General features: G+C 39.8%; 1 protein-coding gene across 1 annotated transcript in view; it reads left to right on the forward strand.

Moving 5' to 3' along the window:
* Adgrv1 (adhesion G protein-coupled receptor V1) overlaps positions 1–24,766 on the forward strand; it is a 546,438-nt gene that overhangs the window by 140,565 nt on the left and 381,107 nt on the right. The window contains exons 50-58 of the mRNA XM_041663490.1: positions 904–1,026; positions 6,782–7,004; positions 7,304–7,508; positions 11,785–11,931; positions 14,641–14,896; positions 16,213–16,415; positions 17,998–18,174; positions 18,506–18,688; positions 22,390–22,569. Coding sequence (XP_041519424.1) covers positions 904–1,026; positions 6,782–7,004; positions 7,304–7,508; positions 11,785–11,931; positions 14,641–14,896; positions 16,213–16,415; positions 17,998–18,174; positions 18,506–18,688; positions 22,390–22,569 — 1,697 coding nt within the window. The remainder of the gene's footprint in view (positions 1–903; positions 1,027–6,781; positions 7,005–7,303; positions 7,509–11,784; positions 11,932–14,640; positions 14,897–16,212; positions 16,416–17,997; positions 18,175–18,505; positions 18,689–22,389; positions 22,570–24,766) is intronic.

Consider the following 24,766-nt stretch of genomic DNA (forward strand, 5'->3'; position numbering starts at 1 on the left):
TGTGTGTGTGTGTGTGTGTTCTTCATGTGGCAGAATAAATGTTCTGATGTGTCTTAATATGTGAGTGTATGATTCCTGTGAAGAATATGTCTCCTGGTGTGTCTGAGTGTTTATGTGTGTGTGTGTACATGCTTCATGTGACATAATATGTATCCTGGCGTGTCTTAGTGTGTGTATGTATATGTATGTGCTTTATGTAACAGAATATGCTTCCTGGTGTGTGTGTGTGTGTGTGTGTGTGTGTGTATGCTGCATGTGGCAGAATATGTCTCCTGGTGTGTCTTAGCGTGTATGTGTGCTTCCGTGACAGAATATGCTTCCTGGTGTGTCTTAGTGTGTATATGCTTAACATGATAAAAACAGAAAGGGCTTGCAATGTTCCTTGCCAAATTGAATTCTTAAAATAGATATATTCTATGGTAAATTTTCTTTAATTGAGTTTTGGTGTAAGAGAGTCATCTTTCTATGTATTGCTTTCATTGGTTAAATAAAGAGACTGCCTTGGCCTTTTGATAGGACAGCAGCTTAGATAGGTGTAGTAGAAAGAACAGAATGCTGGGAGAAAGAAAGCAGAGTCAGGCAGACGCCATGGCTCTCCGACCCGAGATGGATGCTGGTTATACTCATGCTGGTAAACCACAGCCAAGTGGCGATACAGATTATTAGAAATGGGTTAAAAATATGTAAGAGTTAGCCAAAAAGAGGTTAGAACTAATCGGCCAGGCAGTGTTAAATGAACACAGTTTCTGTGTAATTATTTCGGGTAAAGCTAGCCGGGAGCCAGGTGGTGGAAAGTAGCCGGCTGCTCCTTTTACAACAGAATTTAAGGCTTTATTATAGTTCTATTGTGTAATTTTGTCATTTTCTTTGTACAGCTTGTTGCTTTTTATTTCTTAATCATAGGGAATCAGAATTCAGTTGACATTTTCACCTGGGAGATGGGGCAGTCATCTTTCAGATATTTCCAGTCCTTGGACTTTGCTACTGTTAACAGGATCCATTCCTTCACACCAGCTTCGGGAATAGGTAAGAACTTTCCAATTACTTGTCCAGCTTAAACACAGTGTGGAAACCTGGATTGACTCCATTCTAATTGACTTTAGATAGAATGGCATGTTCTCAGAGGCTACTTTATTTTATTTTTTTTAAATATTTATTTATTTATTATGTATACAATATTCTGTCTGTGTGTATGTCTGCAGGCCAGAAGAGGGCACCAGACGTCATTACAAATGGTTGTGAGCCACCACGTGGTTGCTGGGAATTGAACTCAGAACCTTTGGAAGAGCAGACAATGCTCTTAACCACTGAGCCATCTCTCCAGCCCCCTCAGAGGCTACTTTACTAGGAATATAATATCAGATCTTTATAACAATCTATCCAGACGTCCGGAGTTTCAAAAAGACTGATGTTTTCTGATTTATTAATTTTATTTTATGTTGTGTGTGTGTTTTATATGTTTTACCTGCTTGTGTGTGTGTGCTTGTTGCCTATGAAGGTCAGAAAAGGGCATTGCATCCTGTCTTTGGGTCTCTGTTGCTGTGTGAACGTATATGTGGCATGTATGTGCAGGTGTGTATACTTGTGTGTGTGCACGCATGTGTGTACAAACTGAATGAGGATGTATGTTGTCCTGTTCTCTTACTCCCCTTGAGAATGAGCTTCTCACTGAGCCTGAAGCTTGGTTGGCAGTCAACAAGCCCCAGAGATATAACTGTCTCCACTTTCCACAGAGCTCGGCTTGTGGGAGTGCAGGTGGTGTGCAGTCATGCCTGGCTTTATGTGGATGCTAAGATCAGAACCCAGGACCTCATTTGGGCAGCAAGTGTTCCTGGCCCGAGTTATTTATTTAACCCCTTGTAAGAAAACAATTCTCACAAAAGCACTTCTGAGAAGAATGGCATATTTATTTAATGTCTGGCTTATTAGATAATATCTAGGTAACTTTTAATTTGTTTACTTGTTTTTTTTTCTCTCTGTATTTAAGTATGAGTGAAATAGAAGCATGGTCTATACTTACCGTGTACCGTGTACCATGGGATGCTTTGAAGCATATGTGACATCATCGTTTCAGTAAGCTTTAGGGCCTATCACTTCACCATTTCTGTTTGTGTGTATGTGATGAAAACTCAAGATTTAGTCTTCTAGCATCTTCTGAGTTTGCAAGTCATTATTAGTAGTACCGTTACCACCCTGTACAGCGAGCTCTCCAGAAATTATCAACAGCTGAAGATCTAGTCTGTGATCAACCTCCTTCCATTTTCTGCAATGGAAGACCCTGGCAACCACCATTGCACTTACATTTTTATTTAAAGATTTATTTACTTATTCGTGTATGTGCACACATGTGTGTTCACTGGTGGTGAGCCTGTGACATAGTTGCATGTAGAGATGTGAAGACAGTTTTATTTCCACCATACTGTAAAGCGCCGAGTCTACAGAGACAAGCCACCCGACATGGCATCTGGGGCTTGAACTCAGGCTGGCAGGCTTATGATGCAAATGCTGTGATTTTACCTGCTGGTCCATCCCCTTAGCCCCATTGTAAGCTCTTTTTCGAGGAGTTCAACCATTTAAGACTCTCATACAGGTCGAGTGCTCTTATTATGAAAATCGGAAATGATGTGGCAGTGAAAAATTATGCACACAATACCTTGTTTTAGGCATAAAAATTAATAAAAATATTGTGTAAGGTTACCCTCACCAATATTATAAGATGGAATGTGAATTTTATGGTTTTGAGGTGTTTTGCTTTATTGAGAAAAGGTCTCTCTACATAACTCTGCCTGCCTCTGAGCTCACTTTGGAGACAAGTCTGGCCGTGAACTCACAGAGTCCTGCCTTTGCCTAAGTGCTGGGATTAAAGGTGTGTACCACAATGCTTGTATATTTATATGTATAATTGGGATTAATTCTCGGTACGTTTTGACCATGTAGTTTTTGAAATCTGAAACATTCTTGTCCTTCATATTTCATATAAAGGGTCCTAGCCTGTAGGAGGGGAATTAGTGTCATCTGCCTTTCTGCATCTGAATTCCCATATCTGCATCTGCATTCATTCTGTCATAGTATAGCCAGCCACATAGACCCAGGAAACAGGAGTGAAGGGAAGCAGTCAAACAACCTCTCTGGTTTCCTGTAGCAACAGTTTGGACCTCACAGGCTATCTAAGTGTCTCAGAACTCTTAGTTCCTGGCTCGTACTCTGAGCATGGATGAGGCAGAGAAGTCTTCAAAGGCGTTTCAGAGGCACACGCTGATCAAAGTCCTTCTCTGACGGTGTCATGTAGCTTTTGTGTGAGAATTATGAATGAAATGTGTTACAACTCCCTAGTCCAGCTGAAAGAAGGTCCTGAGCTGGGAGGGACTATAGATGCCTGACAGTTTTATGGACAGGAGATCTAACAATGAGCATTCATGAGGATTTCTGACTACTCAAATGTGGGCAGCAAAACTCCCACACTTTGGCAATTATGAGGCTATTAGTATCGAAATTAAGAAAGACGGTAGGAAGAATTCATTTATTGGAAGCAAGCACCAGCGGGTTTTAGGTGGCTGTGGTTTATGGTAATGGTAACACTTTGAGGTGATTAGAGGTGTGGAGGGGAATTGGGGGATTAGACATGTAGATTTCAGAGACTCTTATGCTTGGAAGACAGGTGAAATTATGCAGTTAAGACATCCAGAGGAAATGATAGGAGGCTGGGAGGATTAGCACAAACTTCACGAGTCTGCTTCTGCTTCTTTTCGTAATGGACATTTAGTTCTTTCTTTCTCTGTCAGGCTCTGTATCTTTAGGCAGGGTCACAGCAAGCTCCTCTACCATTGAGCTAGAATGAGAGGTTTTCCCTGGTTTTGTTTGTTTGTTTAGTCTTTTAGCCAAGATCTCTTAATAAGAGAGAAAAAAACATAATTTCCTTTGTTTCCATGTTTCTTCCTCCTGGACTCTGCATTCCTGATATACCCTCTAATTTTCACTTGGTCTATTGTATGCCTATATAAGTGTAAGCCTCCACACTTGTCTCACTGTACCCTCAGATCTGAACCATCCTTGCTCTGCTCACACAGATGTGGACATGCATTGTCATGCTATCCTGTGGTGTACAAGAACATTAGCTTTCTTATTCACTCAACAATTGATTTACTGAATAGAATATGTATCTTTCGTTATGTTTGTTCCATTTTTTTCTACCTATCCTTTAATTTGGGGCCTTGAATGTCTGCTTTTCTTGTACCTCAGGTTTTCAAATGGATGGACTGTCTACTTAAGTCCGTTATTGGTATTCACAATGGTTGCCTAATGAGTGTTTTTAAGGAAGAAGTGTACTACATGGATGGGCTGTTAATTGAAGTTATAGAATTCCTTTTAAAGATTTTCTTAAAAAAATATAATAGGCACACTTTCCAAAAGAATTCAGGGAAAATTCTGCCAGAGGTTTTATGAAGAGCCCATTGTGAGGTCTCTGTTTCTTTTGTTTCTGTGACTTGAAGTGGTAGGCGCATGAAAAGACTGTAGGAAATTACTGAGAACAGCTATTATAAATCCCTGAAAGCTGAAAGTATGCATTAAAGAATGTTCAAAGGATTTCTTATTTTGTATATGTCAAATGTTTTATTAAAATACTTAAATTGGAGCCAGGGGCATAGGTTCACATATTTGCTCTGTGGTTAGTTCGACGACTGATTTCTGAAAATGGAAGAGGGAAAATGAACAGGACGAATATTTCAAGAATATACAAGCTTGCTGCTTCCTTTCTTTTTTTGGGGGGGGGGGCTTCTTCATTAGTTAATAGATTTAAAGGTGGTAATCCCAGTGGCAGAGCCTGTGGGAACAAGGCCAGCTCAAATCACGTCTTGCAAAATGTAGTGTGTAGCAGGATAAAGAGATATGTGTCTGTGTGCACGCGTGTGTGACAAATAGGATTGAAACTATAACAGATAATTTCCAGGAAATAACTTAATAAAATATTGGCAAAGACTTGAGCTGGTTTATGACCTATCTACAAAGCTCTCTTCAATAATCACGGGATTAGGAATTATCAGTTAAATAGGAGGCAAAGAGTTGAGCTGAAGATGAACTCCAGGCAAAGCCTTCAAAGCCTACAAAGAGGCCAGGTAGTGGAGTGAGCATGTACTTCTGGGAAAAACTGGAAAGAACCCAATGTAATCCAAACACGAGCAGTGAGGGAACAGTGGCAAGAAGCATGAACAAAGAAATATTAATTAAGTCAATTAAATGGAGCAATTGAAGGATTGTAATCTTTATCCTAAGACTTAGAGTGTCTTTTGTGGGAAGGTATGGAGAGAAGGAGAGAAGAATAAAAGGGAGTCAGAGAAACAGAGAGACATAGAGATAACTCAGTTCTCTTTGTTCACTACTTTAAAAGGGAAGGTTTTTAAATGTCATGGTAGAGTTTGTTATTTTTGGAACATCTATAATTTTACAAAACTTTGTGCAAAGTATTTGCCGTTTAAAGATTCTAATAAATTAACATTTTCCCAATCTTTGCCTTTATGCATGTGTTAGTAACATGCAACAGTACCTAAATAAGTTAATCCAATTAAAGATTTAATAGTAGTGAAATAGTAATGACCAGGAGTTTTGATGTGTAAGAGCCAGGCTGTTAGGTTTCCCACTGTAATCATTGGCTAACGTATGAGAAGGTTGTCAGCCTTTCCGAATTCATGTTATTATAATGCTGACTCAGTCTTGTTTCCCAGCCTTCTGCTCTGGAATGCTTCAGTCAGCACTAGAATTTGCATATTTCTCTATGGTTCCCCAGCTCCACTCCATCTATGTCTGAAGAGTGGTTATTATTATATGTAGCATTTGAAACCACCTCTTTCCTAGCCTGTGTAGCTGTAAATGCACCATTGCTGTGAATTAACTAAAGTATGAGTACTGGCAGCATCAAAAGTGCCCCAGCAGAGTGTGTTCGCAGTGTCAGAAGTTTGTTCGTATTCTTTGGATTGATTAAGTATCTTGAATAACTTGCCAAGTGGAAAATATGTATTTTGCTTCTACTTAATATTGAAAACTTCAAATGTTAAACAATAAGAAAACTTCAATCTACAGGAATTATTAATAGTTAAGAACAGATATACAGATTAGAACTCCTATACTGGAATTAGAAACTTGTGTTGGTGAGATGCTTAGTGAGTAAAGCTGTTGCCGCCAGGGCCACCAGTCTGAGTTTTATCCGAGAACCCATGTGGTGGAAAGGAGCCAGCTCCTGAGAGCTGTGCTCTGAGCTCCACACGCCCCTGGCATGCACACGCCACCCACTGTGGAAGAGACAAAATAAATAGGGGAAAATTGAAACAACTGCGAACGTGAATACTGTGCGGCAGCTCATTGACCATGACTATGGAACAAGACGAGTTCGAGCTCTTGTTCATATTTGCTCCAGCTGGGATTATAAATGTGTGTGGTGGTGACTAGATGAGAAAAGAGGAAAGTGAAATATTTGTGTTTTGAAAAGTTACTTTCATATAAGTTTAGATATGAACACAAATGAATCCAAATCCATTTTCATTTTTATCCACCAGTAACTTTTATTTTCTTGAATAGATGTGTGCATTTTGTCAAGCTGAACTGGTCAGTGCACAACACTCAGCAATTTCTTATATCTTGTTGTTTCAAAAACAAAAAACATACTTGCTTTAGTCTAGAAATCAGTCTGGAGCTTCGAGAGCTGGAAAGGTTTAGCTTTGGAGCCACGAAGAGAGCCTGCGTGGGCAGAGAAGGCTTCAGTCCTGTTCCTTTTCTTTCCTTCTTCCAGTCCACATACTTCTCATTGGCCAAAATCAGTCTGCTCTTTACTGCTGGAATTCGGAGCGGAACGAGTTCTCCTTTGTTCTGGAAGCACCTGCTGCTCATGATGCAGCTTTTGTTACAGTGAAGTCGCTTAATTCAAGCAAAACTTTAATTGCTTTAGTGGGAGCTTCTCACTCGCACTTCTACGAGCTGACTTCCATTTCCAGCCAGTCTGACTTTATTCCTAGGTAGGTTCAATGCCTTTAATCTAACCACAGCTTGGTATGGCACCGGATTTCTCCATCTCATTGATTGAGTTACTGCTTTACATAAAATCTAAGAGCTATTAATAAGCTGGAAATCTGCTCGTTATCCATACTTTTAGTATCTAGTCTACCAAGTTAATCAGTATTATATAAATATTTTGTATGAAAACTTTGCTTCTGAAATGTTTTGATGCTTGTAAGACAGCATTACTCAGTGTGATAAGAGTTATATCATTCATTGGTCATCACTGACTTCTTTTTATATGGCCTTCTTATGCTAGTTTAGGTGAACTGATGTTTGAACCTGGTGACAGAGAGGCAATCATAGCAGTAAACATCCTTGATGACACAGTTCCGGAAAAAGAAGAATCCTTCAGAGTCCAACTTAAGAATCCAAAAGGAGGAGCAGAGATTGGCGCCAGTGGTTACGTGAGAGTCACTGTCCTCTCGAACGATGATGCCCACGGGGTTATAGCATTCGCCCAGGTAGAGTGACTGAAGACTACACTTTGAAGTCAGAGTTGTCGGACTGACAAATTGGTGTCAATCAGCTGTCAGGGCGTGAGTGACGCTTGACCTGTTTTCAGTCTTTTCCCTCCCTTGCCCCAGTCGCACTCCTTATCCTGTCTTCTAAGGTGAATTCTGACGTGGCAGTTTCTAGACTTAGACGCGGATTCTAGAATACCACGTCCCCGCTGTTCTTGGTTATTTAGTTGTCTTGAATATAATACATTACTATTTGGTCTTTTCCCAGTATTTTGCTCAGGTACCACTGTATAGAAAAAGAAACTTTTGAATCAGAGGGTAATGGTGAAACAGATCTAGATACACTCCATCGTGTGTCTACCATGCATGTTACATATGAATGGGACATCAGATGGGGTTAGTGGGGGGCTTATAACTGTACAGACATTATGCACATGTAGATGCCTTTGCCTCATTTTCTCAAGGAAGGAACTTTAAAAATCATGTTCTCCATTTACATGGGCTTTATATTTCTTTACCAATGAGAAGAAAGACATTCATATTGTGTTACTTATTACTGTCTTCAGCATACATTCAGATGTATTGAGTTGTCATACTAGCAGAGCTGCTGTATTTTCTCCAAAATCTCCCATGTAAGAGGAAGGTCTAATTCAGATGGCTTTAACCACTAGGAACACAGAAACAACAAAGGTGGACTTGGAGCTGATGGGTTGGTTGCCTCTGTGTCACCATGGCTCAGACTGGGCCAGTGCACCTCTCCATGTGTCATTGGAAAGCCTCCTGTGATTGTTACAGTGCTGTTTCCTATTCAAGTCCAGTCTGTGACAGAGAGATGCTTTCAAGGCCCTATGACCATCTATAGCTTCAGTGACTCACTAGGGATGTCCACAGTACTGCGTGTCCAGTCTTGTGCCTCTGTGTGTGTGCACATACACATATTATGTATATGTATTATATATATTATATAGTATATACATATGCTATATATAATTACATCGATTCCATCATATATTACACATATATGCTATATGTGATATATTATGTGTGTACTATATGCACATATATGATATATAAACAAATATTTATGTATACACACATATGTATGTATAAACACAAAAACACACACACACACAGTGGAAATACTTATGAGTAAATCCCAGAAGAAACCAGGGGTAAGATTCCAAGAGCTGTTTAGCTATGGAGTTACAAAGAATGTATCGAGCCAAATTTCCCTTAGCACTGAGTTGTGTTGTTAACATTTACAGAATTTGACCATTAAGAGAATCTTAGTACAGGTTCAAAGTCAGGGTTCTCATTGCAAGCTGGTCATGTGGTCATCCTCTGCCTCACACTTGCCAAAACTTTAGATTGCAGAGGGAACACAAATGCCAGCATAAACCATAGACTGTATTATTTATATTATCTGTTTGTACAGAGGAACTACTTATCAGGTCAGGGAATGGAAAGGACCTCTGATGGTCAGCCTTGTGAGCTTTGCTCTTACAGGCTACCCGCCAGACCTGCTGTGTTAGCACCGGCACTAGCCTCTCAGTGACAGTGAATTTAGCCTTTGGGGGATGGAACACGAGGAGGTGTTGAGAAAGTGGCATGACATTCCTGTCCGTGATGTGTTGTTGAAAAGGATCATGCTAGCTATGGTATAGTGAACATACTCTAAGTGGAAACTGACATTGTTCTGAAGCCACTGTGACAGTTCAGTAGTTATCAAATGATGAATCTGTGGAAAGCGTGAGTTTACCCTTCACTTCCTTAGGGACAACTGTAGAAAAAGCTGGTTGAGGGGATGAGGGTTGCGCATGAATTGTCCTCATCTGCCTGTAGGGGGCAGATCACACTGTTGCCCAAAATATCCATTGGAATAAAGGGAAAAGCAGACAACGGCTCAATAGAATGTGCCACAAGTATAGGAAAAGTTTTAGTTTTGTTTCCGAGTAAACACATTTATTAAGAGAGAAAAAAAAGGAAAGCCAGCTTAAGTAGTATGCCTTATTTAACCCCGTAGAGCCGGCGGAATGCTGTAAAAAGACCATTGCTGAATACCTAACATTTTCTGAGCTGCTTTGTGTTTCAACTGCAGTATACATTTTACATTTGGAGACCATCTAATCACGAGCATTCAGTGGTCACATGTGGACGGGGGTCCAACGTAGTACAGGGCAACTTTTAAGATTTGAACCGTGTGTTTGGGGAGGTCCCTCTGTCCAATTTGCTCACATTTCCCCTAACTTCTTCAGGTCCCTCCCCAAATGACACCGTAGCAGAAAAGGCTTGTGTGGTTGACCACTGGTGCCCACTATCTGAACCTTCATGTCCTGCTTTTTTTTCTTAAGAACACTTAGAGCTGGATCATTTATCTGTTTCTTTTCATTAAAGTTGAAAAGTTCATGAGCCAGCGTCTGCTCTGTTTACAGCCGGACAAGGAGGTGGAGCCTGCTCCTGTGCTGGGTGAAGACAGCACTTGCATGGCTTCCTGGTGCTTCCTGTGCAGGGGTGAAGACAGCACTCACAGGCCTTCCTGGTGCTTCTGAAATATGTGAAGGGCAAGGCTGGGGATAATGAGCTGAGAACCTGAGGGGGGACAGACTCCATAGGCTCTTCCCACCCCCCTACCCTCCCTCCACAGCCTCATCCCACCCCCCATCCTCCCTCCACAGCCTCTTTCCACCCTCCCTCCACAGCCTCTTCCCACCCCCCCCACCCTCCCTCCACAGCCTGTCTTCCGGTAGCTGGTCTAGATACAGGAAACCCCTGTGGTTTCATCCTTGCCTATGGGCAGGATTGGGAGTTCCTACAAGCCCTTCAGTAGAATTTCTCTGCAGAGCCACTCAGTGCAGTTCGCCTGTGTCTGGACAGCCACCGTTTGGATGTGGCAGAGTAGAATTTCTGGCACATCTTCTGGCTGTGTGGAGGCCTCCTCTTACTAGCCATCGGTAATGAAGAGCATGAAACCAGCGAAAGGCTTATCTTCTCTGAACAAATTATTTTAAAATCTGATGTTTTGTGAATTATTTATCACCTTGAACACAATTTTGTTACTTTGAAATGTGAAACATAAAATTGAACAGGTGTATGAAATTTCCTTGGGTTGGCTCTTTTCAAATTAACATTTCTATAAGCATTTTGGAGGGGTCTCTTCAGATGGCCATTGTTAAAAATACATAGGAACTCCTACAGGAAAGATTTTTAAAAAGCATCTTTATTCTCAACATGATTGCCTTATTGAGAAATCAAGGATGCTTTGGGGAGGGATTTGTGTCCACTTGCATGTCACTAGCTATGAACATGGCTGAATGCAAAACCACAACTTACTGAAAACATTATGGGAGATTTTTAGCCAACACAGCTGTACGATTCTTAAGCATGGACTGTGTGGGTGATAAGTTCATGTCATGGCGCCTAGTAGCTGGACATGTGTGAAAGTATTCTTTCTGAGGAAAAGTTCTGTAAAAAGCTAGCGTGAGGTGCTGCAAGTGTTTGGCAGAGTGATAGTCACGGAGTGGCAAACATTAGGATCCAAGCAAAGAACCAAAGCTAGGAAGGACAGGTGGAAAGAAAGGAATCAAGACAGCACACAGAGGGATTTTTTTTTTTTTTTAGGTAGGAAAGACAGTTGCATAGACCACTAGCTAAGGAAAGGAGAGGCACCAGAAGACACAGGTCAGCTAACTGAGTAACTCACAGGACGTTATTTAAGTGTGAGACACATTAACAAGTGATCAGAAAAGAGTGTCTCAGATCTCTGCGAGTTGTTGACCTTGGGTGGTGTACTGGAGACTTCTAGGCCTAAGTCTTAATATGCTAATCGGAGAGGGAGACCCAGAGGGCCTCTCCAAAGAGGCAGAAGGTTTTCCTGCCATTCCAGTGTTTTTTTTTTATTTTTTATTTTTTTTTTTTTTACAAACCTTTCAGTGTTATGTGTGTCACTTTAAAAAGAAACATATGCTGGGTATAAGAGTAATATCTGCCCATTGAGCAAAATATGTCAGGAAGACAAACATAAAAACACCGCAGTAAGATGACTGGTGTCTTGTAACTTCAGGTTATTTATGTACTTACTGTGGAGACACCTGCACTGTAGTTGGGGTCTTCCTGCCTCCTGGGCATTACAGGCCTGAGCAGGACACCTTACACCTGTCCACTACTGTTGTTCCCCTACATTTCATGTTGAACTTGGCAAATATGTAGCAATGCAAAACAAGGAAGAAATTGCTTCGCTGTTTCAAGGAACCCTTGTGCCTTTCCATGTGTCTTTCAGAATTCCTTGCATAAGCAAGTGGTGGAAATGGAGCGAGACAGCCTGGTAACCCTGAATGTTGAACGTTTAAAAGGAACACACGGTCGCATAGCTGTAGCATGGGAAGCAGCTGGAAGCATCAGTGATGTATTTCCTACCTCCGGAGTGGTACGTAATTTATAGAACTATAGAAGACACTAATAAATTATGGTTATCAATCACTGATGCCACCATTTCTTGCCTTTTGGAAGAAACTTTAGAGTTTGACCATATAAACACTGGATTTTCGCTTATCACCATAGAGTGGAATACAATTTAAGGCTAGTTTTTTTCCTTAAAAAGAAAAGCTATCTGTACATAAAATGAACCCTTTTGAGGTTCAGTATATGAGTTAAACAAATTACATTGCAGTATCTGAAAGACAAGTGAGCCAAACTGAGAAGGAAATGTGTGAAGACATAGGAAAAAGCAGAAACAGTACTTAATGGACAAGTCTGTGGGAAGTCTATGGGAAGTAGGCAGAAGAAACGGCCCATGAAAGCTGTGGGCACAAGCAGTTTCTGTTTGCTGAGAGCAGACCTTGAGCTGAGAGCCTTGGGCAGGAAGCTTACATGAATTAGTCATCTGCAGGTGAGGAAGGCAGGCTCATGTGGAGGAAGTATGGGCCATGAGGGGTCCCTTCTGTGTCATACAGGGAAGCGGAGCACGTGAGGAGATCTTCAGCCTGGATCAGACTTCCGGGTGTCTCATAACAGGTAGTTTATTTCCAATATGTTTAAGCCCAGTGTAATTTGGAAAAAACTGTTTCCTGTTGTGATACAATTTCCATCGCACATGGAAGCATAATTACACTGAAACTCAACTAGGTGTCGTTTCCTCCAAGAAGACGGGTTCTAGAGATGTGCTAACTGTGCCAACTTAGAGGCCATACAGATAGCATAAGAGCATTTGGACCACCTCTGGTCCTGGTTGGGGGAACTTGTGGAGCCACCTCAGGTCTTGGATGTAAGAGCTTGATGACCCAACAGATAACACACATCACCAGGCAGTTCATCTCTACCCCCCCCCCCATTCTCAGCTTTCTGGGCGGAAGAACAGGTTTTTCTTCTTTCCCATTGGAAAGACAATCTTGTGTGCTTAGCATTCTCAGTTTCTCTGGAGGTCTGTGGGCTCAAGCACGTTAGTGTTCAGTGCCCAACAGATCCAAAGGCGATTGAGTTCCGTGGATTCTGGGGGAGAGGTCAGTGTCTAAGCTGGTCCTTGGCTGCCATTCCAGTTTCAGGCCTGATCCATTGGTTTTCCGCTGTTACTGGTCCTAGGGTGCCTCTGGGTGGGGTCGACCTTGACTGACACCATTTGCGGAAGCTAAGGACTGTCTCCAGATGGAAACACAGAATGTGCTGCTCCCACTAGTTGAAGGATGAGCTCATCAAGGTGTCTGGGCTGAGAATTACATTATCCATCTTGCAGATTAGTGTAACATTGATACTCTGCTTCAAATATGTATCAGAATGACCAACAGGACAGTTGACTCACAAAGAGCCTTTTGTTAACTATTTGTGGGAAGGGCAACCTCATGTGTTTCTGGGGTTTCATAGGTCAGTCTTTTATCCCAATATTTTTTTGAAGAATTATTTAAAGGAGCTTTTTATGAAATTATATCCTGGAAAAAGAGTGTGTAACAGTTCAACATTTCTAGTTTCTTACCATTTCAAAGGTGATGGGCACTTCAGTGTGTTAAGGATGTCTTAGCAGTCTTTTGTATTTAACACTCAATTCTATGCAAATTACAAAAACTACTAGCTGTATCTCTGTTTCTGTGTGCATTGAATTATATCTCTCTAGTTTATTATGTGAATATGATTAAGATTTGAAATTTATAATTGCCTGTTTCCTTGACATTCTTTTTGAAAGAGTTATTTTTATGTAGTGTAGGAGTCAGCAGATTGTTTTTGTAAAGGGTCACATAATAAATGCTTCAGATTTTATGCTTCTTCTTTTTCTTCGTCTTCATCTTCATCTTCTCCTTCTCCTTCTTCTCCTCTTTCTTCCTACTTTGCTTTTGTGGCACAGTTGTACCAGGTAATATAGAGAAGTTATTACAGGTAGTGACTGCTCAATCAAGTCTGTTTGACTGCATCCCAATAACATTTCATTTGTATAAAACGGACTAGGCTCATAGGAGAGCTGGAGGCCTCAGCCTGCAATGACAGTTTCAGTAATTGATTTGGAAATGGATATTAGGATGAATGGTGTAGGAATAGCATCTAGAAGTGGACAGATCCCGGTCAGCAAGGACATCAGATGCTTTCAGCACATTTGAATCTGACACCAGACAATGGGAGCAGAGAAAGGAGGAGGTTGTAACTTCCATCTGTGCCTTCTTCCTCTTCTCCCTTGAATCAGCAGTCATTGATACATGATGCATCCATCTGCAGGATCAACTATGGCAAAAACTTTGTAGATAAAAACATATAAACTTGTTTTTTATTTTCCAGAGATTTACATATTCTATCTATCTATCTATCTATCTATCTATCTATCTATCTATCTATATTCCTGAGAGACTGTGTCCTTTATATTATAACGAAAAGCAGGCACCAAGATAAGACAATTTGGCTACAAGTATTAACTCGAGTTTTTGAAATGCTTTACTTTTTTCAAACAATCTTCTAGTTTTAATATAAAAGACATTTGATTCGTTTGTAAAATCATATTACGTTGCAGAATCATCTTTGGTTTATAAATTGTGGTCATGTTAAAAGAAAATAAGTAATTGACATTTTTATGGCATGATGTTCATCCCAATATGAGCAAAGCTATATATATATATATATATGTATATATATATACATATATATTTTCTTTCCTTTTTAGATTTCATTCACAGAGGACCAGGCACTGTCTACAATTACTCTGACTGTTCTTGAGGACGATCTGCCAGAGCTATCTGAGGTTGTGATTGTGGCACTCACTCGGATTGTCACAGAGGGTATTGAAGATCCATCAAAAGGTGCTACTGTGGATGAGAACAGAAGCAAGTCCGTGCTAACCATCCTGCCCAGTGACTCGCCCTATGGCGTGGTTGGCTGGCATACTGATTCTCTCTTCACTAGGGTGCCAGAGCCCACAGGTAATTCCTGGTAAAGATTTCTTAAGTTCTAATAAAAAGTTTCTTGGACATTTTGATTATAATATTTGAAAGGAATAGAAATTTCTTTTTCATGTGTCTTCAGTTTGATAGGCCATATTTCTTTTAATATAGTTTAAATTGTATAATTATGGAGTCACTTTGCAGTGATGGTTACTAACGCACTTCTAATTTCCAGGAGCATGCTTTGATGTCACTCCTACGCTGCTTTCGCAGCAGGCTTTGGCTTTTACCTCCCTTTTCATTGTTTCTTTACTTCTCCCCTTGCCACACCCAGATTTCCCCTGTGTTTTTGGTTGGTGTAGGGAACAGTCAGCTACAGTGTGGATGGACCCGGTGCTGTGGTTTTAATTATGTGACCTTGAACAGTAACTGCAGTGATTTCACCCTGTGCTGTGTGCTGTGGCCAATCCTTACCTCCTTAGAGAGCTGAAATGTTCACCTAACTAACTTCTCACATCCTTTGCTGAATAAACATTCCAATAGGTTATGGTCAATGAACCTATCGAAATAAAAGGTTATATATAAGATATATTTAAGATGAATTTTCAGAATGGCTTGAAAAATTTCAGATAAAAATGTACAGATTTCATATTCCTTTCCATCACAGAGCTGATGGGAAATGTGATATGTAGTTATATTTCTGGGCCTTTGTCTATCTGAATGTGCAAGACCCAAAAATATAAACTTTAATAAAATAATGTGTTCAGTTTCAGTCAATAAACATAGTAATTTGTAGGAATTTCATTATTGTTTTGATAATACACACAATCATTAGAAGCTTAAACTGATGAGAATACTAATAAATATTTTTAATGTTTTATTTAACAAATTATTTTAAACTAAGAAATGAAAAATAAGAGGTTCTGGGAGACACTTTGAACCTGTGACTGACACCTCACTATAGAAATTAAAATCACTCGTCCAATGATTAATTATGTGTTTTTAGGTACTCATTTTCAAGAAATTTCTGAGGATTGTGCAATTATCGCCTATGTTGTACCCCCATAGTTTACTTCTATATGGCTCCCTCAGGCTTTCTTCCAGTGTGTGCCCTGTAAAACACTGGAGGCTGCAGTGGGGAAAGAGACTGAAGCAGATTAAGGCGGGAGTGGATGGCGATTTTGAACACAGCTTTTGGGGCAATGGAGACAAAATAGGACTCTCCATAGGATGGTGTCCTTGTGTTATGTCTGCTTCCTTAGCTGTCTAGACACGGTGTGTTCAACCGAGGTGCTTGGAACAACATTAGCAGAGCACAGAACAGCTCCCTAACTTGAGGCACGTTTATCTCCTAGAGAACACCACTGTTCTTCAGTTACATGTCATTCGAGACAAAGGACTATTTGGGGACATTTCCATTCATTTGATAGCAAAACCTAACTTCTTACTGCCCATCAATAATCAAGCTACTGAGAATGAAGATTATGTGTTGCAAGACTCAGTGATAATAATGAAAGAAGACGTAAAAGAAACTCATGCTGAGGTTGCCATTTTGCCAGTAAGTATATGCTATAATAAATATATGAGATTAGCTAGGATATTTAAAATCATAAAACTGTAATTCCCTAATAGTTAAAAATAAAAATAAACATTTTATTATCATATGAAAACATGACAGGCAGTGTATTTATTGTGTTTGTTTTAGAGTAGGAATGATTCGGATGCATTTGAAGTACTGAATTTGGATTGCTTATGTGTCTGATTGGTTGTGCACACTACAAAGATAATTGGGTAACTGCTTTAATAATGGAATGATTTAAATCACCAAATAAGTCTAGGTATTTTTATTGGATGATGCATGACTTCAATAAGAAGAACATTTAGATGGTTTAGGTCCTACTTTTGCTGCCTACATCTCATTCCCTTTCCCATTCTTTGTGTAAGAAGGAGAGGGAGCTAGAGATGCAGAAACACAGAGGGACCAAATAGGGAGACACACATGAAAAAGGAGACAAAAATCAGAGGTGCTAGTACCATCTTGGTGCTCAGAACACCGTGGTAACATGTGATATCAGGACTGGGCTGCAGTTCAGAGCTAAAGAGCTTGCCTAGCATGATAAGGCCCTGGGTTTGATATGCAGTGCCATAAAATGTTTAAGTAGTACGTTTGTAAATAACAACATGTGCAGTTAATGACAGTATATATCAGACACTGTAAACATATCATGTGTTGTTAAGTAGATGCAGTAATATTTGTATTCCTGTTAGAAATTTTGGTGGCTATCAGTTACCTTTCTTGTCGAGAGGACCAGAGGAAAAGCCCATAGCGGGGGAGAGGGTAGGGATCAGCTGTCCTTTTATATTTATGTATGTCGCTTCTACATTTTGATAGTTTCTATTACTTTCATACAAATAAAGTATTTTTTCAAAGTTAATTGATATTTGCTTATACCTAGATTTATATCTAGAATTTTCACTTTTCTTAAAAAAAGATTTATTTATTTATTATGTATACAGTGTTCTGTCTGTCTGTATGCTTGCTGGCAAGAAGAGGGCACCAGATCTCATTACAGATGGCTGTGAGCTACCATGTGGTTGCTGGGAACTGAACTCAGGATTATTGGAAGAATAATAACCTCTGAGCCATCTCTCCAGCCCTAATTTTCACTTTTAAAATACTTGTAAATTTATCATATTTTCCTAAATTTCTTTCAGAATGTTGTATATGTGTGATGTCTTTAATAGAGTAAGGTCAAAATTGTGGGACAGGACTGCAAACATTTGCTAAGGCAGCGGTGGTACCTTTGAGAGGTCATCATCGGTCTTGAAGATACCAAAGATGCTGAGGGCACCCTAAGAATGTATTGGATGTATTAAAATATGGCAAGAAATCATGTTTATGTGACAGAAGCGCCAGTCCTGTATAGCAAGTTAGTTGCTTGCTGAAAAGTATCAGGTTTACAATGGAGATGGAATATTGTTTAAAAATATCAGTTGGAGCTGGAGGAAGATACCTGCAGCTCCAGCTGCTACAGAGATTGTGGTGGGGCCACCCAGGCCCACAGACTTGAAACCAGCCTAGTTGGCATCATCTCAGGAGCCAAACAACCACATAAACATCTTCTCTTTCCACTTTCCAGGATGAGGCTGCTGAACTGGAGGAAGGCCTCATTGTTACCATCACTGCAGTGAACTTGGTGAACCCCGACTTCCCTGCGGAGCAACCGCGTGTGCGGAGGCCAAGGATGGAAATAGCAGAGATAATGATTGCAGAAAATGATGATCCCAGAGGGATCTTCACGTTTCATGTTGCCAGAGTGAGATGCAACTTCTCATATATAGTATATAGTACTATAAGTTAGGCTGATCCTTGCTGATTTGGTCAGTGCTTTTACAATTTTTTGCAAAGTAATTGGATTTGTTTGTAGACATGTATACAAAGATAAGTATTCAATTTGTATTATGAATCATTTTTAGTTCTCTGAGCCGAGCACAGAATTACATATTACACAATTACACAAGTTTTTCATTCCATATTGCTGTAAGTTCTAAGCACTTCTTATACATGTGAGAATAATATATTGAACAAGTTATTGACTAGGAGAATTTTGAACTTGGCCTGCCTTTCAATGTCTGCTCTTTTTGAAGGGTGTTGGTGGAGTAGTTACTGCTCATGAAGTGCCCCCACCCTTGAATATTCTTCAAGTTCCTGTCACCCGGCTGGCCGGAAGCTTTGAGACCGTGAACGTTCACTGGAAAGCAGCACCAGACAGTGCTGGCCCAGAAGACTTTCAGCCCTCTCAGGGGATTCTTCAGTTTGCAGATGGACAAGTATGTTCGTTATGAACAGATTTATTGATAGTTTTGGCTTTGCTTCAAGCATTTGTGAGCATCCACCAAGTGAACACGCATTAGTGAATGATAAATGCGTTCTAGTCTGCTTCTTTATCAAGTGAAACTTAATCATTATTAATTACTATATAGTCTATTAATAATTACAGGAAGATAATTCTTTTATAGTTTTTAATGAAAAAATGCGTGCAATATATTTTAATCCCACTTCCCCTTCTCCAGTGCCTCCCAGGTTCTCCCTACCTTAATTCCACATGCTTTCCTCTCTTTAAAAAACAACCAAAAACAAAAATCAAGAAACACATACAAAAGCACAAAAATGGAAGCCAAAGTAAACAAGAAAAAGATTAATATGAGGAAAAAGGCCCAAAGCATAATGAGACAAATCACACTGAGTTTGTTTTGTGTTGGCCAACTTCTCATCTGCAGGGGTCCTAACCTGAAGCATGGAAATCTACCCTGGAAAATTCCATTGGAGGAAACTAACTTTTCCTTTATCTGCAGGTTTCAGTTGTAGATAGCTTCCTGGATGGGGTAGGGGCCTGTGTCCACTTCTCCCTTTCAGCTCTGGGCCTCTGTCTGGCTTAAACCTATGTAGGTCTTGTGCATTCTGCCACCATCTCTGTGAGTTCAAACGTGCTGCGCCTGGAAGCCACTGTTTCCTTGAAGTTAGCATCATCTCTGGCTCTTACACTCTTTCTGCCTCCTACAGAGAGAGAATTCTAAAAGACAAGAACCCTAGCTCCTTTTGAACTTCTCTTCCATTGAAATAGACGTTAGGTAGTAGATAATAATAGAACTCATTTATTATTGACTACAGGTTCTTAACCAATTTTTTTTAAATGCCTGATATACTAGTCTCTTCCCAGATTTAGGTCCTCTATTTATTTTATTTTTTAGTATTCATAAATTGATATTGTTTTATATTTATTAATTTTTAATTTATAATCTGAGTAGTTATAAATTTATATAGCGAATTAGTTACATAATTAAATAATACACATTACTCTGTCTCAGTCTCCGTGCACTGAAACTTTTCTTCCTTACTAAGTCCTGCTGTTACTTTGTATCTTGTCCTGTGTGTGACACAGCGAGTTTGCTGAAGTTGCTTGCATGAGCGTGGGTGGGAGGTTATTTCCTTCAGCATGGGTTACTTTTCATTGGCAACACCACTGAAGAAAGCGACAGCCTCTTCCCCTGGAGCCATTAATTACCAATAGTGCCTCAGGGAGGGCTGGGACTTTGGTCCCTCTCCCATCTGTGATGAAATGTTCATGGCCTAATCTTGTGCAGGTCTTGTGTGAGTGATCCCATTTTAGGGAGTTTGTGAGCACAATAGCCATGCTATACCCAGCATCATTCCGTGGCATGCCTTTTGATCCTCTGGCTCTTAAGATCTTTCTTCCCGCTCATCCATGATGCTCCCTGAGCATGGAAAGGGAGATACATATGTACAGAGGGCTGCACCTTATATTAGCATCTGTTTTTGTTGTTCTGACCAGTTCTGAGTCTTTGACTGGCAGCTGCCTGTTGTTTTAAGAAGCTTCTTGCTGTTGGATGAGAACAGAACTAAGTCATGGGTGTGCATGTGGGTATTTAGGAACAGTTTAAATGTCTCTTTAGCGAATAGCAGTATGTTCTACTCACAGGCCACAGCTGCAGGCTCTTGGACAGGTGGACACCACCAGGCATGGCTTTCTCCCTTGGGAATGTGCCTCAAATCTAATCAGGAGGAAGTTGATTGGTTCTGTCCTAATCAGCCCTGTGTCACCAAGTCAGAACAATACTGTGGGTCAGTTCTGCAGTTAGCATGGTTTCCTCAAGGCAGAACTGAGGACTGCTCTTCTTTCCAAGGCCTCCGCCTTGCACCTCTGGTACTGTGAAAGCTAGCCAGAAGGACAGGGATTTCCTGCTTTGAGGAGGCTTGCTTTGTGTGTTCTGTGTCCTCAGTGTGTGGCTGGATTTCTGTGTTCTGTGTCTTCAGTGTGTGGCAGGATTTCTATGTTCTGTGGTGTCTACAGTGTGTGGCTGGATTTCCGTGTTCTGTGTCTTCAGTGTGTGGCTGGATTTCTGTGTTCTGTATCTATAATGTGTGGCTGGCATCTTCAGCGATAAGTTCATACCATCAAGTCCTGGTGGACAACCAATAACAGTGACCACAGGTTGTATTGTTTTAGAGACCTCCCTAGCCAACAATTTGAAGGAAGGTAGTCTCCACCTGGTACTGGAACTTTTAATACCCTGTGGTGACTTCGAGGTGACACCTATTCTGGGTATCTCAATTCCAATTCCTTTTAAAATGTTATACCATCTAATAAGCTTACAAACCAGCAGGTTTTCAGTGTTTTTCATGTGCTCTGGCATTGGTTACTCCTCTCTCTTATGCCTTCTTCTTTGCACCCCACGCCTTTTCGCTCTTAAATCCCCCCCCCTCCAGTCTCTGCATCCTGACAATTTTATGTGTTCTCTTCTTGTTCCCTTCAGGTCCCTCCCCCCACTGTTTAGCAGTCCTTTTCTATCTCTTGGCCTTCTATTATAGGCACTACAGGTTAAACACACTACTCAGAATCTGAACCAAGCCCACATGTTAGAGAGACTGTACAGCTCATCTTTCTACACCTGGGCAATTTCACCCAGTGTAGTTTTAGTTCCATTTCCATACAAGTTTTATAATTCCAGTTCTGTCAATGAATAAAATTCCATCACGTTTGTATTGTACATCTCCATTATCTATCCATTGATAGCTATCTAGACAGGGTCTATGTCCTGGCTCTCGTGACTAGATTAACAATGAATATGAATGCATGAGTATCTCCTTAGTATAATATAGATAGAGTTTTTGAAGTGTATTCTCATTAGTATAGCTGAGTCATATGTTCGTGCTCTTTCTAGCTCTTTGAAGCATCTCCATACTGAGTTATATAGTGTGTAAACCAGCTTACATACCTACAGATAGTATAAATGATTCTTCTTTTCCTGTATCCTCACCAGTATTTATCATTATTTGCTTTCCTTTATTATAGGTATTCTGATTGTACTAAGATGAAACCTCAAAATAGTTTTATATTTCCTTGTGGTTAATGATGTGAATGTCATGCATGTTTGTATGAGTGTGTTACTGGTTTGTACACGTGTGTGAGGTTCCTGAGGAAACCAAGTTAGGGCATCAGATCCTTTGCAATTACAGGTGATTATAAATCACCTGGCTTGGGTGCTGGAAGCCAACTTGGATTCTCTCAAAGAGCAATATGTTCTGACCATCACTGAACTGTCTCTGCTACACACAGTGATTGCTTTTATGATCCCATTTCCTATCATGCAATATTAATATCATGTATACTGGGTTTTATATTAGTGTGATGATTGTTAGAAACTGCATGCCATTTAGAAAATTTGTTCAATAGTTCATTACCTTTACATCACTAATAGAACAACCTATATTTTATTAAATATGTAATTTATCTTGAAAATAATAGCTCTTAAATTTCTAACATTGAAGTACTACATATACATTATTTTAAGTGTATTATGGATACAATGTGGAAGAATCTGTTATTTTCTTTTCTACTGTGTTTTGTTTCATTCAACTAAAATAATTAAAATATATTAGAGGAAACATTGTTACTATATTGCATCTACCCCCTTCTCTAACTCTTCCTCCCCTCTCCTGTGTTTCCTAGGTCACTGCTCTGATAGAAATAACTATAATTGATGATAGTGAATTTGAACTCATGGAGACATTCAGCATCGGCTTAACAAGTGTGACTGGTGGTGGCCGACTAGGGGATGATGTCGTGGTGACTGTTGCCATACCACCAAATGATTCTCCACTTGGAGTGTTTGCATTCGAAGAGAAGACTGTAAGTTAAATATAAAACATTTTCTGCCTGGAGAAAGAATCAAGCAGAAATCCTTGAGTGACTTGTAATAAGCTAACACCTAGAGGACAGGAAATGTTTGAGAATGGTGTTTCTATAATCCTGTATTCTGAGGTAAACATCGTTATTATTTTGTGGTAATTCCAATCACATAAGATTTCTAGGAATATTGACATATATGTAATATACTATTTGGCGTCTTCTAGTACACATGATTATTTTTAATTTAATTTAATTTTAATTTTAATTTAATTTTTAAAACTTGAACAGCGCTAGCTGCTTAAGTCTTCAACTGGTGAAAGCTTACAAAACACATTGGCTTGTGACATCATTGCACTTGAACTTGTACACTGAAATCTGTATTTAAGCCACCCCTTATTTTATGGATAAGAATTATTTCATGGTTTGTTGTTCAGTTCTTCTGTTAGTAAAGACTTTTTGAGCTTGAGCATACAGTTTATCTTAGCTGCTGTTATTAACATTATTATGCTAAACCTCACTTAAGCATGATTGGAGAATTTATCTACGAGCCTCTAGTTACTATTTGTCTTACTCCAAAAGTAACATTAGACAACCATGTCTTATTGTAATTTTTCGCAAAACAATTGCAAGGCTCGAATGAGTTGCTGTGTGTAACATATGCACACATTGGATTTGCATTCAGAAGTGCAGCTGATACTTTTATTCTTGGTAGAATTAGTGCCGATTGTCACGCAGTCCTTGGCCTTTGCTTTCCTCATATCCTGTCTTTCTTACCACAAAGCGTTTTACTCTGCAGTATGAACGTGAAACATAATATTGTGCACAGTGAGTCGTATTAATTGGTGACAGATTAGAAAGAAAACCGAAAACATTGAGAAAAGATTATTAATATAAACCAGACAAGATTGAAGTGCTCACAAGGGCAATGTGTAAGAACATAGACATGGGATATTACATGCATATTCAAAGCTAAGCAGAAAATATTCATGCAAGTTGTTTATAATTCATCCCTTTCTTCATTGTTATAAAATATTTCTGGTGCCTATGGAGTGACATGAACAGTACTTGGTGTGGAGGCAAAACACTTGAGTTAGATTTGAAACTCTTTTTATCCAAATATGTGTATGTGTCTGATCTTGGAATTTCTATGATTTCTCTGGGGCTTAAATAAAATGAACTGTGCAAAAAATAGCACAATAAAACCGTAATAAATACCAGTTATTTCCAAATCTCTCTTCTTGATTATAACATGGAGCCTAGTGAAAAAAAAACAGGCAAACAAACACAAAAACAAGACTCTGTTTGTTCTGTTTGTTTGGTAAGCTTCTGTGTTCAAAATGGAAAGCATTGTGTTACATTTCAAACCTGTGTAACTGAGTAGTATGGATTTCCCTTGGCCTTTGCTGCGTAAAGTGAACATACATAATTCACTCATACCAGATCTTTTAATAAGAACTTAAGAATAAGAAATTCTACTGCTAGGAAATCCATATAGTGAGTTTTCTGTAATAAGGGGGAAGGTGGCTCAGGAGAGGAGTCAATGGGGGCTCCGAATTCAAATGCCAGGAGTATACATAAAAGTCAAATCTGTAGTAGAAACATTTATAATCCCAGTACTGTCATGGTGTCTTAGTAATTTTTCTGTAGCTGATAAGAGACACCATGACCAAAACAAACAAACAAACAAACAAAAAACAAAACCAAAAATAGGAAAAGAAGAAAAAGCAAAAAACAAAACAAAAACTTAGAGAAGTTGGAGACTTGCTTGTAATTCCCAAGGATGAGTCCCTGCCCATCACGGTGGTAATGTGGTAGCAGGCAGACAGGCATGGTGCTTCTGAGAACTTATATCTAATCCACAAGCTGGAGGTAGAGAAATAGAAACCGGTCCTGGCATGAGGTTTTGAAACCTCGAAGCCAACCTCCCAGTGACACATCTTCTCTGAAAAGACCACACCTCCTCATCCTTCCTCAAACAGTTCCACTAACTAGGGACCAGATATTTAAATATATGAGCCTATAGGGTCCATTCTCATTCAAATCGCAACACATGGAGAGGTGGAGGTGTGTGCAGAAAAGTCCTGGAAGTCTGTTGGTTAGCCAGCCTGGTGTATGCAGTGGCAGAGCAACAGAGAGAGCCTGTCCCAAGCAAGGTGGAAGACCAGGACCAGTGCCCAGGGTGTCCTCTGACTGCTGT

This window comes from Microtus oregoni, unplaced genomic scaffold (genome assembly GCF_018167655.1).
Source record: "Microtus oregoni isolate MIOR12 unplaced genomic scaffold, Mior012 000014F_ref0000157, whole genome shotgun sequence".
In the NCBI taxonomy this organism is placed as follows: Eukaryota; Metazoa; Chordata; class Mammalia; order Rodentia; family Cricetidae; genus Microtus; species Microtus oregoni.